This window comes from Macaca thibetana, chromosome 4 (assembly GCF_024542745.1).
Source record: "Macaca thibetana thibetana isolate TM-01 chromosome 4, ASM2454274v1, whole genome shotgun sequence".
NCBI classification, from domain to species: Eukaryota; Metazoa; Chordata; class Mammalia; order Primates; family Cercopithecidae; genus Macaca; species Macaca thibetana.
In genome coordinates this window covers 42,572,359-42,588,160 of record NC_065581.1, presented here as the reverse complement: position 1 = coordinate 42,588,160, position 15,802 = coordinate 42,572,359, and the positions used below count along the sequence as shown (strand labels likewise).

General features: G+C 55.0%; 2 protein-coding genes across 5 annotated transcripts in view; one reads left to right on the top strand and one right to left on the bottom strand.

Moving 5' to 3' along the window:
- Window positions 1-15,802, bottom strand: part of TOMM6 (translocase of outer mitochondrial membrane 6) — a 657,333-nt gene that overhangs the window by 97,081 nt on the left and 544,450 nt on the right. The window lies entirely within an intron of this gene.
- On the top strand, window positions 2,015-9,366 carry TFEB (transcription factor EB). Its single transcript, XM_050789475.1, is given in 10 exon segments — window positions 2,015-2,249; window positions 2,333-2,455; window positions 2,457-2,538; window positions 2,541-2,587; window positions 3,430-3,510; window positions 5,298-5,418; window positions 5,516-5,572; window positions 6,152-6,227; window positions 7,105-7,252; window positions 8,268-9,366. Coding segments are annotated over 10 exon segments (1,428 nt in total). The 5' UTR covers window positions 2,015-2,036; the 3' UTR covers window positions 8,748-9,366.

Here is a 15,802-nt window from a genome sequence, read left to right as displayed (position 1 = left end):
CTGGTGATTTTCACTGAATATTTGCCAGTTTGTGTGTGTGTGTGTGTGCTAATGCTGACTAAGTCCACTGTCTGGCATTAGCCAGAACATGTCAGCCTTTGCTGCTTCCCTTTTGTCACCCACTGAGGTCTGGGCCTCGTTGTTAGGGGCTTGAGACACAGCTCTGGCCTCTGGTCCACACTGATCAGTTTGCCTGCCAGTCATGTGCCCATCCATGTCTCATGCACTCAGCCTCCCAGGTGCTACATGCTGTGCAAGACCGATTAATTTCATATCATACTCCAATCTTCTGAAGTAGAGACTGTTTACTAATGAGAAATTGATGCTCAGAGAGGTTAAGTGACTTGCCCAAGGTCACACACAAAGAAGTGGCAGAACTAGGATTCAAGCCCATATTTTCTCAGTTCAGAAGTCCTTGCTCAACCACAAAGTCATACTGCCTCTTGCAATATCCCCAAGATGGGACCCTCCAGCACCTGCCAGGACCTTCATGGGGTCTGGACACACTCAGGAACCCTGCATCTCTCAGAGTCTCAGCCTGTCTCAGCTGGGGAGGACCTTAGAAATTACTGGGTCCAACCCCTTCATTTTGTGCATGGAGAGATGGAGGCTCAGAGGGGGAAGGGACTTACCCAGGGTCACTCAATGAGCTAGGGACAGAATGGGCCCAGCTGTAGGACTCATTCTTCCCTGTCTTTCCTTCCGGACTGGGCTGGGGGGCTTAAGTCACACCTGTCCCACTGAGACCTGTAGAAGATTAGGGCTGATGTACTGGGTGGTGAAGTCCTCGCTGGGCTCTGGCAGTGCCAGGTGCTCGGAAGTGGCCTTCCCCATCCAGGCCCTCCTAAGCCTGTGGCCTTGCCTTCCTCTTTATTACGCTGTAGGCTCCACGAGCTCAGGAACTACAGTTGTATCCCCATTGCCTGGCTCACTAATAAGATACATTTCTTCACACATGCATTCAGCATTTGCCATGTCCCTGGTCCTGGGCCAGAGGCCCAAGGTATAGCAGTGAAAAAGACAGAAAATGCCTGCCCTCAGGGAAGTTTGCATTCCCAGTAAGAAAGAGATAGACAATGAATGAAACAGCTAGGCAAAAATGCATAGTACTTAAGATGGTGGTAAGTGATATGGAGAAAAATAAAAATAAAAGGGAAGGAGCATAGGGAGTGGGGATGGGGGGCTTTGTAATTTTAATAGGGTGGTCCTAGAAGGTCTCTGTAAGGTAACATATGAGCCTTGGAGGAGGTGAAGGAGTGAGCCATGATGTCATCTAGGGGGAGAGCATTCCAGGCAGAGGGAACAGCAAGTGCAAAGGCCCTGAGGTGGGGGCATGCCTGGGATGTTTCAGGGATTGTAAAGTGCCTGGAGGATGTAACCGGAGCAGATAAAACAAGAGGGAGAGCTGGTGGATGGGGTCAAAGGGGAACATGAGGTGGGCTAGATCCTAGGGGGCCTTTCCAGTCATGGTAAGGACTTTATCTTTTCCCCTGAGGAAGGTGGGAGCCATGGGGAGTTGGGAGCAGAGGGGAGGACAGGATCTGACTTAGGATTGAACAGGAGTTAAATAAGTTGCTCTACTGAGTTGCCAGTAGAACGTCCAAGGGCAAGCCAGAGGAGGCAGTCTGGATACTGGGCTGCTCCTGCGGGATTCCGGGTAAGACCCGGGATAACCTGGGCCCACCTTGTGGCAGCAAAGGAGGATGGATCTAAGATCAGATCTAACAGGATCAGGATGTGGGCGTGACACAGAGAGGAGTGGAGGTTGACTCTTAGAGTTTGGGATTTACCAACTGCAATGAGTGAAGAAGACAGAACTTTCAGTTTTGGTCCAGGAACCAGGAAACTTGGATTCATGTCTCAGCTGTCACCCGCTTGCTCAGCGACCCTGGGCAAATCTCTTCCCTCTCAGGGCTTGGTGTCTTCTCCTGTAAAATGGATGCGATCCCTGCCAGCCCCTGTGCATTGAGGAGGACACATACCTCATATACCTGCCGCCCCTTCTTGTCCACAGGGAGCCAGCGCCGGCAGCCACCATGGCATCACGCATAGGGCTGCGCATGCAGCTCATGCGGGAGCAGGCACAGCAGGAGGAGCAGCGGGAGCGCATGCAGCAGCAGGCTGTCATGCATTACATGCAGCAGCAGCAGCAGCAGCAACAGCAGCAGCTCGGGGGGCCGCCCACCCCGGCCATCAACACCCCCGTCCACTTCCAGTCGCCACCACCTGTGCCTGGGGAGGTGTTGAAGGTAGGGCCTGTTCTGGCCTGCCCCCTACCCTGTCCCCACTAGTCCCAGCCTCCCCTAGAGCCCTTGCCTTTTCCCTGTCCCAGGTGCAGTCCTACCTGGAGAATCCCACATCCTACCATCTGCAGCAGTCGCAGCATCAGAAGGTGCGGGAGTACCTGTCCGAGACCTACGGGAACAAGTTTGCCGCCCACATCAGCCCGGCCCAGGGCTCTCCGAAGCCCCCACCAGCTGCCTCCCCAGGAGTGCGAGCTGGACACGTGCTGTCCTCCTCCGCTGGCAACAGTGCTCCCAATAGCCCCATGGCCATGCTGCACATTGGCTCCAACCCTGAGAGGGAGGTGAGTGAGGAGCTGGCCAGTGGCCGTGCTGCTTGCAGAGCTCGTGCCCACTGCTGTGCTTCTGAGACTCGCGGTCTAATGGCAGAAGCAGGGGTGCCACCTTCGGGGAGCCTCAGTCTGAGGTGGGGACAGAGCCCTCCTCAGGGAGCCCCAATCTCGGGGGGGAGACACAGCCCTGCCCTCAGGGAGCCTCACAGAGGAAATGCCATCCTTACTTTCAAAAGCTCTGCTAGGAAGCCAGGTGCTGTGGCTCACGCCTATCATCCCAACACTTTGGGAGGCTGAGGCGGGCAGATCACTTGAGGTCAGGAGTTTGAGACCAGCCTGGCCAACGTGGTGAAACCCCATCTCTACTAAAATACAAAAATTATCTGGGTATGGTGGTGCGCACCTGTAATCCCAGCTACTCGGGAAGCTGAGGCAGGAGAATCGCTTGAATCAGGAAGGCGGAAATTGCAGTGAGCTGAGATCGCGCCACAGCACTTCAGCCTGGGTGACAGAGTGAGACTCCTTATCAAAAAAAAAAAAAAAAAAAAGCTCTGCTAGGGAGAAACAGAAGGCGTATCTGGGAAAGCCCAGCACACTCCCCAAGCCAGAGACAGAAGTGAGATCAAGGAAGCTCCCTGGGCAGGTAGGCTCCTTGGCAAGAACCGTGGCTTCACATTGGGCCAGTGGGACCTGGACAGCTCATCTCTTCTCTGGGCCTATTTCCTCTTTCCCCAGATAAGTAGGTTGGGTGAGGTGGGCTCCAAGGTCCCTCCGGGTCAGTGGCTGTCCCATTGCCTCTTCCCCCTGCCCATCTCCTGGTGGGCCCTCCCCCGATGGACTTTTCTCTTTTCCAGTTTGATGATGTCATTGACAACATTATGCGTCTGGACGATGTCCTTGGCTACATCAATCCTGAAATGCAGATGCCCAACACGGTACTGCTGGCCAGGGTGGGGTGGGTGTGCAAGGGTTCTAGGGAGGGGGACACCCACAGTGGCCCTGAGCCTGGAGAGAGCTGGAGACAGGGTTCTCACTGGGCAGAGCTGGCATGCTTCTGTAGAGATAACGGTCATTTTCACTAAATAATGTGACAAGGGCCAGGGCCAAGAGGAATTAAGAAGCAAGAAGGATGTGCCTCAGCCTCTGCACACCATGGGGCTTCAGAGGGGAGAAGGGGCTGGGCACCTGGAGCGGGCCTGGTTGGGGAGCTTTCCAGGTTGGGGAAGGGGCAGGGGGAGGCAGGGAGAGCACTGCACGGGTGGAGGGACAGTGTGTCTATAGGAAGGTGTGGAACTAATGAGTTCCTTTGGGGACCTGGGCCTCCCCTCCTTTACCAAGCCCGGAGCCCAACAGGCAAAAGCCTGTCTGTGTCCCTCACTCCATGGGGCAAGTGATCTGGGGCTGGCCTTGTCCCCAACCACAGGAACACTCCCTCTGGCAGCTTCCTTCGTCTCCTGGCAGAGGTGGGGTGGCAGGTGGGGAGGAGCTGGGCTTGGAGTCAAAAGGCCTGGCTTCTGGCTTTTGCTGTGACCTTAGGAAATCCCTCAAGCATACTAAACCCCAGTTTTCTCAGCTGCAAAATGGGGGTGATGCTCTCTACCCACAGGATTGTGGGCAGATTAGATGAGGGAAGAAGTTGAGGGCAAGCGCTGTACAAGGGTGACAGGTGTGTGCACTGAGCGGGTGTGTGCACAAGGTGTGTGCACAAGGTGTGTGACAGGTGTGTGCACAAGGGTGACAGGTGTGTGCACAGGTGTGTGCACTGAGCGGGTGGGATTGCCAGTGCCTCTCCTGCCCGCTTTTCTTTGGAGCTCCTGAATCTCAGCTGCTTCCTCCTGCCTTTTACCCTGATCCTGGCCCCAGCCCATGCCACCAAGGGAACGTCCCCAATTCCTGTGGTGGGGAGTCAATCCTTAGTCCCCACTGCCCTGGTGACATCGCTGAGTGGCCTAGCAGGAGCTGGCCGGGACTGGTTGGGTCCAAAACTACAGCTAGCAGGGGCAGCGAGGGCTGAGGAGGGAGGGAGGGTGCGAGCGATTGGTCCCTTTAGTAGTTCCTGTGTACACTGTGGGGTGTCTGGGCCTGTGATTTGTTCTGCATGTTTCTGTGGCAGGAGATCTTTCCAGAGCTCAGATCTCTCCCTGTCAGACTCCTGCTTAAACTTCTCTTGGCTGCCCATTCCAAAACTCCAGGATCTTTGCAAGTCAAACACTGTACTGGGGATCCAGATACATCTGCCCTGCCTGCAGCACCTCCACCCCCACCACTTCTGCCCCTTGAGCTGCTGGAATTATGCTCTGCCAAGCGGCCCTGTCTGCTTGTGCCCTGGCGGCTGCCCGGAGTGCCTTGTCTCACATCTCTGCTCAGACTCTACTGAGTTCCACGCCCTCTAGGAAACTGTCCAGAAACTCTAGAATTGATTAGATGACCTGCTCTAGGGCTTCCATAATGCCTGGCTGGGGCCTAATCCTATCACATATTATTGGTTGGATCACTCTCTCAGCCACTCTAGGCCAGGGGCTCCTTGAGGGCAGGGAATGCATCTTATTCAGCTCTGGACTCTGCAGACTTTCAAGGTGAATTGCTGGGTGAAGGGGTCCAAGGTGAATTCTGACACTCTGGGTGTCCCCGGGAAGGACTGATTCTGGGATGACAGGCCCCAGAGGGGGCTCCCCGTGGACAGGGGGATACTCATGGGTCTCCCTCACCCCCCACCCCACAGCTACCCCTGTCCAGCAGCCACCTGAATGTGTACAGCAGCGACCCCCAGGTCACAGCCTCCTTGGTGGGTGTCACCAGCAGCTCCTGCCCTGCGGACCTGACCCAGAAGCGAGAGCTCACAGGTACTGCCTCCCTCTATCCCTGTGCCTTTGAATACCCAACTCCTCTTCCTTTTCTCCCTCCCTCTCAGCTCCTCTCTCCTCCTCTTTTGGCCTCCAGATGCTGAGAGCAGGGCCCTGGCCAAGGAGCGGCAGAAGAAAGACAATCACAACTTAAGTGAGTCCTGCCCTTCCCCGTCTCCCTGCCTCCCTCTTCCTTGTTCTCACCTGGGCTGGCTAAAAAGCCACTCCCTGACCTGCACAGGTGGAAGGCTTCCCTGCTCATGGCCAATTCACTTGCAGATAGCTTAAGCCCTCCCACTGCTGTCACTCAGTGGTGCCTGGGTCTATTAGTGCTGTCTTTCCACTAGACCTCTTTAGGAGGGGGTGGGAAGGATTCCTGGAAGGGATATTCATGAAACCCCCAGTTTATCAGGTTGTTTTCTGGGTTAAGGCATGGGAGCTGGGGCGTCAGAGTTCTGTGTAGCGGGGAAGAGTCCTACCCCAGGCAGCTTTGCTGTGCTGCCAGCATCACTAGGGCTGATTCTACCTTTCAGCGCTGTTAATTGTGTCTGGCCTTTGCCCTGGACCCCCTCATCCCTGTAGAAATCCAAATCTGTCACCTCTTACTTCCTAGAAGGACAAATCTAAGCTGCAGGTTGCCCTGAAGCACCCCTCCCTGGGTTGGATACTTCTCCCCGTGGGGCGGAGGATCCCCATCCCTCTAATTGCTCCTTCTGGAATCTGTTACCTTTAGTTGAAAGGAGACGAAGGTTCAACATCAACGACCGCATCAAGGAGTTGGGAATGCTGATCCCCAAGGCCAATGACCTGTGAGCAGGTTTCTGAGGGGGAGGGTGATGGGTCTGTGGTGGGCAGCAGCTGACAAGTATTATCTGCCCTCAGCCCTGTGCTAGTTGCTAGGTTGGGAGCAGAATTCCTTCTAGAAGCTCATCTATTTGAGAAAAGATCTCTCGCTCTCCCAAATCAGGAAAGCTCAAGACAGATGAATTTCTGTCCTGGAAGTGAGGCTGAGGTCAAGGGAGGATTCCTGGAGGGGGAGTCATGCTGAGAAAGTTTTCTTAAGGCCATTTGGCTGGTAGACAAGAGGCTGGGCTCACGTCTGTAATCCTAGCATTTTGGGAAACTGAGGCAGGCAGATCACTTGAGGTCAGGAGTTCAAGACCAGCCTGGCCAACATGGCGAAACCCCATCTCCACTAAAAATACAAAAATTAGCTGGGCACAGTGGTGTGTGCCTGTAGTGCCAGCTACTTGGGAGGCTGAGACGGGAGAATTGATTGAACCCAGGAGGCGGAGGTGGCAGTGAGCCAAGATCTCGCCACTGCACTGTACTCCAGCCTGGGCAACAGAACAAGACTCTGTCTCAAAAAAAAAAAAAAAAAAAAGGGTGTTTGAGGGACAGGAGGAATGAGAGTCCAGGGTAGGCTGGGCTGGAATCTTGGTAGTCTTGGGAAGAAGGCTGCACCGAATTGTCTGGTTTCATGAGATTAATGAGGTGGGCAGTGGTAACAGAAGTCACCAGGGAGGGCCTATTCTGTGCAAACTGAGATTAGCCACCTCCATCTCTAGGTCTGGGGTTGCTGGGTAAGACTGGGACAGGCCATAAACTCTGCAACCAGAGAAGTGGCAAGGATTTGGCCACTCTTCTGAGCAATACACCTCTAATTTGCCTGGCCTGCTGCTGCAGGGACGTGCGCTGGAACAAGGGCACCATCCTCAAGGCCTCTGTGGATTACATCCGGAGGATGCAGAAGGACCTGCAGAAGTCCAGGGAGCTGGAGAACCACTCTCGCCGCCTGGAGATGACCAACAAGCAACTCTGGCTCCGTATCCAGGTCTGGTTCTGAACTTGGACTTCTTTGGTAACTCTGACCCTTAACCTGGCTCCTGGCCCCAGGGGGGCAGTACTTAGACTTCTGAAGTTGGAGACACAGGAACGATGCCCATTAGGAAGGAGGATGTATCAAGATAGGATGTTTTGCTTTGGTAACAAACAATCCCCAGCATCTTTAAGCAACATATATCAGCTGGAGGTTCTGTTCTGTGAGACCCTCATTCTGGGACCCAGGCTGCTGGGACCTAGCTCTCTGATGGCACATCTAGAGCTGGCTCTTAAAGCCATTGCCACTCTTAAGGTGCCACATGTCACTTCTGTTCAATGGGCTTGGCCAATGCAAGCACAATCTGTGAGTACTGTAACCTCAAGAGGCAGGAAAATGCAAACCTATTACGTACCTGGAAGGTGGAGAGCTGCAATCATTTGGTGGGTGGCACTAGGAATCTCCACAGGGCCAACCTAAAGAACAAGGAGCTTGGCAGAGTCAGCCCTACCAGCTGGAACTGAGAGTTCTAGTCCGGGCTCTGTGTTGAGGCTCTCTTGTCCTCTTTAGACCTGAGGCTGGCCCTTTACACAAAGGGCGATTGGACTGCACCTTGTTTCTCTTTCTTATGGTAGATGATACAATTTACATTAAAATCTAGCACACACAGGCACACTCAAAGTGAAAAATCAAAGTTTCATGAAGGAACGCTCCACTCATCCTTAATAGATGCAATGCATTCTAATAATTTCTATTCTAGTCTAGTCTAGACAAGTCAATTTCAATTAAAAAATAGAAAGTTGGTCAAGACTCACTACAGTGGTTTTACAACCCACTAATGAGTTACCACTTGTAGTCTGAAAAAACACTGGTCTACTCTAGAGCTACCCGATGTTTTCTTCCAGTGGAAACACTTTGGGTCTTGGGTGCTGTAGGGCAGGGGCAAGTGCTGTGACAGAGGCCCGGGGAGGAGTCCTGGTGGCTGGTACCCATGGGTGTGTTCCCCAGCTTTCTGTCTGCTCCCCTGCAGGAGCTGGAGATGCAGGCTCGAGTGCACGGCCTCCCTACCACCTCCCCGTCCGGCATGAACATGGCTGAGCTGGCCCAGCAGGTGGTGAAGCAGGAGCTGCCTAGCGAAGAGGGCCCAGGGGAGGCCCTGATGCTGGGGGCTGAGGTCCCTGACCCTGAGCCACTGCCAGCTCTGCCCCCACAAGCCCCACTGCCCCTGCCCACCCAGCCACCATCCCCATTCCATCACCTGGACTTCAGCCACAGCCTGAGCTTTGGGGGCAGGGAGGACGAGGGTCCCCCGGGCTACCCCGAACCCCTGGCGCCAGAGCATGGCTCCCCATTCCCCAGCCTGTCCAAGAAGGATCTGGACCTCATGCTCCTGGATGATTCACTGCCACCGCTGGCCTCTGATCCATTTCTGTCCACCATGTCCCCCGAGGCCTCCAAGGCCAGCAGCCGCCGGAGCAGCTTCAGCATGGAGGAGGGCGATGTGCTGTGACCCTGGCTGCCCCTGTGCCAGGGAACAGGGGCCGGCCTGGGGGCTGGGAGGGCTGGGGGCACCTCCCTCCCACCCTTCAGGCTGCACTGTGTGTGAAGTAGCCACCTGCCCTGCCTTCCTCCTCCCTGCTGGCCCCTGTTTGGACTTAGTGCCTGTCTGGCAACCTGTGGGGTCAGGAGAAGCACCCCCAGGGCAGCCCTCTTGACTGGCCCAGTGGGAAGAGGCCTTCAGCCCCTCTCCCGGAGATGGAATCGTGGGGCGGTGAGGGGCAGGGTGTTCTAGAGGTGAGAAGAGGGCCTGGTGGAGACGCCCTGTCTTCTGAGCCCGACCCCTCATTACCAGTGAAGGACATGCTGAAGGGTCGGGGAGACTCCTTACCTGAGGCAACTGGTCCTGGGGGTGCCCAGGCCTGCCTTTCTGGGACTCAGATGGCAGGAGGTCCGCCCCGCAGCCTGGTCCTCGGCCCTCCCACAGGTGGGCACCCCCCACTTTGGTGCTAACAGCTCTCCACCAGGTGGTGTGAGCGCGGGGGCTGCCAGAAGCGGGAGGGGTCACTGCCGGAAGAGCAGCTGCCCTCCGACCCCCCACTTTGTGCCTTTAGTAAACACTGTGCTTTGTACCCTCTGGTCCTGTCTCTTTGGAGTGGGTCTAGGGCTGACAGCGAACGCGAGGATTCAACCCAGTGGGCCCCCTCCAGAGTGCAGATGCTGCCTGGAGGGGGTCGGGGTGGGGGATACAGGGAAGAGGGAACACGCTTGTCCCCTGGTGTCCCCACGCCTCAGCCTTGCCCGGGGAACCCGAGGGGTTTGGGTGCTGATGGGGGCACGGTCCCTCCTCACGACCACGAGGTGGCGCTGCGGCCACGCCAGTCCCACGGCTCCAGCGGCGGCCCGAGCGAGACCAGTTGATGTGGCGAACCAAGTCTGCCGCCGTTAGCTGCTTACTTGGGGCACCCTGGGCCCGGGGTGGGGGGCATGCTGCTTCTGTCCCACCCCTGTTCTGGGGGTGACCTCCCCAGGTGGGCGGCCACCCGGCTCGAGAAGCTGTAGCTGGGCGCTCTGGAGGCGGCGCTCGCCCTCTGTCTGCCAGACGGGCTTCCTAGTAACTGAGGGGCTGCGTCCTGCTAGGGCTTTGGGGAAAGGGACCCCCGTGAGCTAGACAGGGAGGAGACGGGAGCCCAGGACGCTGCGTGGGGGTTACGGGGCCGGGTCCCCCCGCCCCACTCTGGCTCTGGCAGCGAGGCCTGGGCGAGGCCTTTCCTCCGGGCTGCAGTGCTCCGGCCTCTGCTTGGAGACGTTGGTGCTTATACCTCGCCCAGGAAGGGGACATGCGCTGGGGACAGTCAGGGGTCGAGTGGCGGCTGCTCGAGCCCCGGTGCCTGGCGGGAACGGGGAGAGGGCTTTCCGGGCTTCATCCAGTTCCCCTCCGCTCTCCACGGCCGCTTCAGGCAGAGACCAAAATGGCTCCCCGTCATCGCCCTGAGAGGCTGAAGGAGCCTAAAAAAAAAAAAAAAAAAAAAAAAAAAAAAAAAAATCCCAGGATGAAAATGGGTAAGAGGGCAATTTCCTCTGTGCAGAACGGGAGATCAAATCAACCTTGAGCAATTAACATGCGAGGGGAGAGAAGGAAAATGGGCCGGGCGGCTGGGCGCTGATGGTGGCCGGGCTGGCGGAGGCTGCAGGATTAATCTCAAGGTCAGATGGAGCCAGGGATGACCTTGTGGAACCAGCCGGGTCGCTGGCGTCTCCTTCTAGTTCCAGGTTCCACCCCACTACCTGGGACTTCAAGACCAGCTTGGCCAACATGGTTAAATCCTGTCTCTACTAATGTAAAAAATTAGCTGGGTGTGGTGGCGTGTGCCTGTAGTCCCAGCTACTCAGGAGGCTGAGGCAGGAGAATCACTTGAACCCAGGAGGCAGAGGATGCAGTGAGCCATCCCTGCATGGAAACTCCTCTGAGCCCCGTCTGGGTCAAGCCCTAAAGTCTGGAAGACACCTGATGATCTATCTAGGCTTGGGCTGCCTTGGCCGGGGGGTGAAGGCTCCGGGAAGTCCCAAGGCCCGTCCTTCAGGCCCCTGAGAAATCTCTCCTGACCCTACTGGCTCTTCCACTTTACCCCGGGGATTCACCTAGTGGAGTGGAGGGCTGCCCACCTGCTTCCTCTCACAGCCCTTCAAGATCACAGATAGCCCTTCCTGCTAGCAGAGGTCTGCTAAAAAGAAATAAAGTTTTAAAACATGTTAAAAAAAAAAAAAAAAAAGATCACTGATATCGCCCCCTCCACCTGCCTACTGGTTTCCTGCCCCTGGACTCCTTCAGCCTGGGATTGGAGTATGGACTGTACATTCGACAGGACAGAGGGTGTGAGTGGGGTTCTGTCCACAAGAGGGTGCCCTGGGCCAGGACTAGGCAGCTGCCTGCCCAGGCTGGTGGGGTTGGGGGACTCTCAGCTTCATTGTATGTTCCAAGCTCTCTGCCTGGGTGGCTTCCATTCTGCCTGGGAGTCCTGCAGTCCTACCGATTTGGTTGAGGCCGGCCCAGGGACTACTTCCAGTATTTCAATAAGCCACCAGAAAGTGTTCCTGTTTCTGAGATCAGCCTGAAGGACCCTCACCTTGTGGCTGGAATGGAATCTGACTGGTGATTATGAACGATTCTGATTCAATAAGAGAGGAATGCATCCTTTAGCAATATTTATTTGATGGACAACACCTTTCTAGGTGTCAGGTCCATGGAAGCTTTTTTTTTTTTTTTTTTTTTGAGACGGAGTCTCTCTGTCGCCCAGGCTGGAGTGCAATGGTGCAATCTTGGCTCACTGCATCCTCTGCCTCCTGGGTTCAAGTGATTCTCCTGCCTCAGCCTCCTGAGTAGCTGGGACTACAGGCACACGCCACCACACCCAGCTAATTTTTTACATTAGTAGAGACAGGATTTAACCATGTGGCCAAGCTGGTCTTGAACTCCTGACCTCAGTTGATCCACCAACCTCAACCTCCCAAAGTGCTGGGATTATAGGTGTGAGCCACCGCACCCCGGCCTTTTTTTTTTTTTGAGATGGAGTTTTGCTCTTGTTGCCCAGGCTGCAGTGCAATGGCGCAATCTTGGCTCACTGCAACCTCCACTTCCCAGGTTCAAGTGATTCTCCTTCCTTAGCCTCCCGAGTAGCTGGGATTACAGGCACCTGCCATCATGCCCAGCTAATTTTTTTGTATTTTTAGTAGAGATAGGGTTTCATCATGTTGGCCAGGCTGGTCTTGAACTCTTGACCTCAGGTGATCAGCCTTCCTTGGCCTCCCAAAGTGCTGGGATTACAGGTGTGAGCTACCGTGCCCGGCCTGGAAATCCTTTTTTAAAAAACAGAGTAGGGCCAGTTGTGGTGGCTTGCACTTGTAATGCCGGTTACTCAGAAGGCTGAGGCAGGAGGATTGCTTGAGGCCAGGAGTTCAAAACCAGCCTGGGCAACATAGCAAGATCTTTAACTCTATTTTTTTTTTTTTAATTAGCCAAGCATGATGGTGTACACATGTGGTCCTAGCTACTCAGGAGGCGGAAATGGGAGGATTGCTTGTGCCCAGAAGTTTGAGGTTGCAGTAAGCTATGATCATGCTATTGCATTCCAGCCTGGGCAATACAGCAAGACCCTGTTTCTAAAAATAAAAAGGCAGGTAAGGACATTGGCTGGTGTGGACACAGGAGGGATAAGCCTGTCTAGCCCCTTCATTTTAAGAAGGCTTAGAGAACAAACAGACATGTACAGTGGGAGAGGAAGCAGAGAAAGAGATCAAAGCTAGGCAGGAGAGGACAAGAAGCAGTAGCTCCCTCAGATCCCTTGTGGGGCCCTCAGCAGGAGCCAGGCTGCTGGGGTAGCAGAGGTGGTGAGCGTGGAGGATGCAGACAGCGCCCCAGCCCCTGACCCTGCTGTCCTCAGCTCCAGTTCCTGCATCTGTCTGTCCCCACCAGCTGCTCGCCCTGCCTTAGTACCTACCTCCTCAGCTTTAGGAAGTTCTGCATGTCCAGCTGCATCTGCTGGGCGGCCCGCTCCACCGTCGGCAGAACAGGGCCTGGGAGGCGAGAGTTGGAGTGGCAGCCCGGGAGGCGGGAGGCGGTTGCAGGGCCTTGGAATGTGCTGCTTGGAATGCCGTGTTTCCATTCTCCATGGTTCCTTTAAAGCAGAGATTCTTCCTTTACTATTTGACGTCATTAACTTAGTTGAGAGTCTGATACACACTACATACCTTCTCCCCCGACCCCACACACACATGGCCTCCTAAAAACTAACCTCAGGTTCAGCACTCGTGCTCTCAACCCATGCCCCATGCTCTATCTCAAAGCCCATGCCCCTCCCCTGTCTTTCAAGCTGCCTGGCTCAGCTGGAGCTGCTAGAGAGCCCCTTCCCAGGCACCTGGGTGTACTTCCTGCCCCTCACCTCCCGCCCCTCACCTCCTGGGACTCCCACCTCTCGGGGCCCAGGCCCCGTCCCCCTCTCAGACTCCTCCAGCCTCATCTTTTTTCTTTGCTCTGTTCTTTCCGAGGGGGGCAGTGGAATTTATACAATATTTAAGCAGCCAGAGCTGAGTCCGGGAAGATATTATTAATGTAAAAGGGACGGGCTGCAAATGCTTTTGGACCTGGTTACAATTAGAGGGTGATTTTTCTAAAGGTCAATGAATTCAGATAATATCCACAGGGGGGAGAGAAATTTAATACCTTTTTAGTGAATTAATTAATTATAATATTATATCGGCTTGGGGTTCTTTTCCAGAGTGATTAAGGGAGCGATCTGTCTTCTGTGAGGCCGGGGAGTGGCGCCTGCCGCCAGCAAGGACCCTGGCGCAGGGCTCAGGATGGGGGCCCTTCCCTCTCCTCTCACCCCTGCAGTGGCCAAGGAGCTAGGGGCTTTTTAGACATGAAAGAAGACAGGCTGGACCTGGTCAGGGCTGAGGGCAGTGTGGGTATTGGCCTTTCCCCTTGGCCTGTCTCCTCCACCCCTGGGTCCGGCCCTCCTGCTGCCATGTCACCAGGCCTCATGCCATGGTGGCCTGAAATGCTGAGAAGTGGGGTATGGCCTCCTTCTTTACACTTGGAGAAACTGAGGCTCATGGGCTTCAGGGACATGCCTTAGACCCACTGTGGGTTAGGACAGACTGAGGTGGCAGAGCTGGCTGGAAATACCGAGAAGACAAGAAGGACCTCCCTAATACCTCCCAAACCAGGCCTTCTGGAAAATCTCCACCAGCCAGAGGTCTGTGGAGCTGCCTGGGAAGCTTCTCCATCTCCAAAAGAGGCTCTTTCAGGGTGTGTAGTGTGCCCAGCCTCTGCTTATAAAATGAAAACGCCCCAGGAATACTGACACCTCCAGTTGCTGTGAGGCCTAAGATTTCTGTCCCTGGAGGGATCTGAAAGTGGCCAAGGAGTGCTGCTTTTCACCCATTTATTCATTTATTCATACACAGTCAAATGTTCATTCAACAAACATTTGTGGCACACTTGCTTTTATGCCATCAGAGAGACTTAAATATCACCTCTTGAGCCCCTGCCCACTTCATCTTAAGCCCAAGCTGCTCATCTGAGCAATGGAGGGTGGGGTGGGGAGACCTCCATGGTCCCTTTCTGTCCAGACAGCAGTCCTAACTCAACCTGAGGGCAAGAAGACTGGCTGGGATGCAGTGGGTTTGTGGAGCAAAGTGGGTGCTCATTAACTCAGCACACCCTGAACACCGACTTTGAGCTGGCCCTGTGCTGGGAGCTGGGGATATGTGGGTGGATAAGGGCCAGCTGGTCCTGGTGACGGGGTGGGCACAGGGAGGCAGACGTGAGCCTGCAATCATGATTCCATGTGGGTTCGGAAAAAGGAGTAGAAGTGACATTAAGCTGGGTTGTGAGGGACCAGACTGACAAGGGAAGAGGGAAGGTGCACGGAAAGAGAGGAAGGGGCGTTCTAGGCATTGGACACAGAGTGTGCAGAGGCCTGACAAATGGGGGTACCTGCAGATAAGAGGGAACGGTGGGACAGTAGATGAGGCTGGGTGGGTGGCCACCTTCATCCCCACCCACGGGCCCAGGCATGTTGACAGGAAGGCAAGGCCATAGGTCGGGTCCAGAAAGGCAGGGAGCAGCAAAGCCAAACAGACTTGCTTTTTTCCCCTTGTTTTTGAGACAGTCTCGCCCTGTTGCCCCGGCTGGAAAGCAGTGGAGTGATCATAGCTCACTGCAACCTCAAATTCCTGGGCTCAAGGGATCCTCCTGCCTCAGCCTTCTGAGTAGCTGGGACTACAGACACATACCACCACACCTGGCTGCTTTTTGTATTTTTGTAGAGACTAGGTTTCACTATGTTGCCCAGGTGGTCTCAAACTCATGGCTCAAGCCATCCTCCCGCCTCAACCTCCCAAAATGTTGGGATTACAGGCATTAGCCACCACGCCGGGCCCAGATTGCATTTAAACGTTGGCTCTGCCATGACTTGCTGTGTGATAGAGCCTTTCTGTGCCTCAGTTTCCCTATCTGTAATGGGAGATTGCAATGTCTCCCTCCTAAGGATGTTGTAGGAATTAAAGGAATGACGGAAGGGAAGAGGTCGGCCCTGCGTTTAGCACATGATGTGGCTTCAGATATCTTAGCCTACACATGGCCCTCGAGAGGGTGGATGGGTCAGGGCCATGCCTTCTGTTCTGCCCGAAATTCCTTTTTCCTCTTGAGGGGGTGCCAGCAAAGGCCCTATCCTGGGGACATTTCTTAGGGGGGGGAAATCAATGTTTTCCTCCCCTCATGGCCCAGCCCCATCTTTCCCCACTCCCTGCCTCTGCCCCTCTTCTCCCTTCATGCAACACCCCCTCCGCCCTGACTCCCCCGCAACAGTCTCCTCCCCCACCCCTCCTCTCTCTCCATGTGCAGCGGGCCAGGGAGGGCCTTCCCATTGTACTATCTTTGGGCCCTAAATTAAAATTGATGACATCTTGAAATGAGCAGCGAGGGTAATTTTGCTTCTGAGCCGGGATGCTAATGAGGCCCCTTAATGGTGCAAATGCGGAGCTGACGGGTCGTGTGTCACGCGC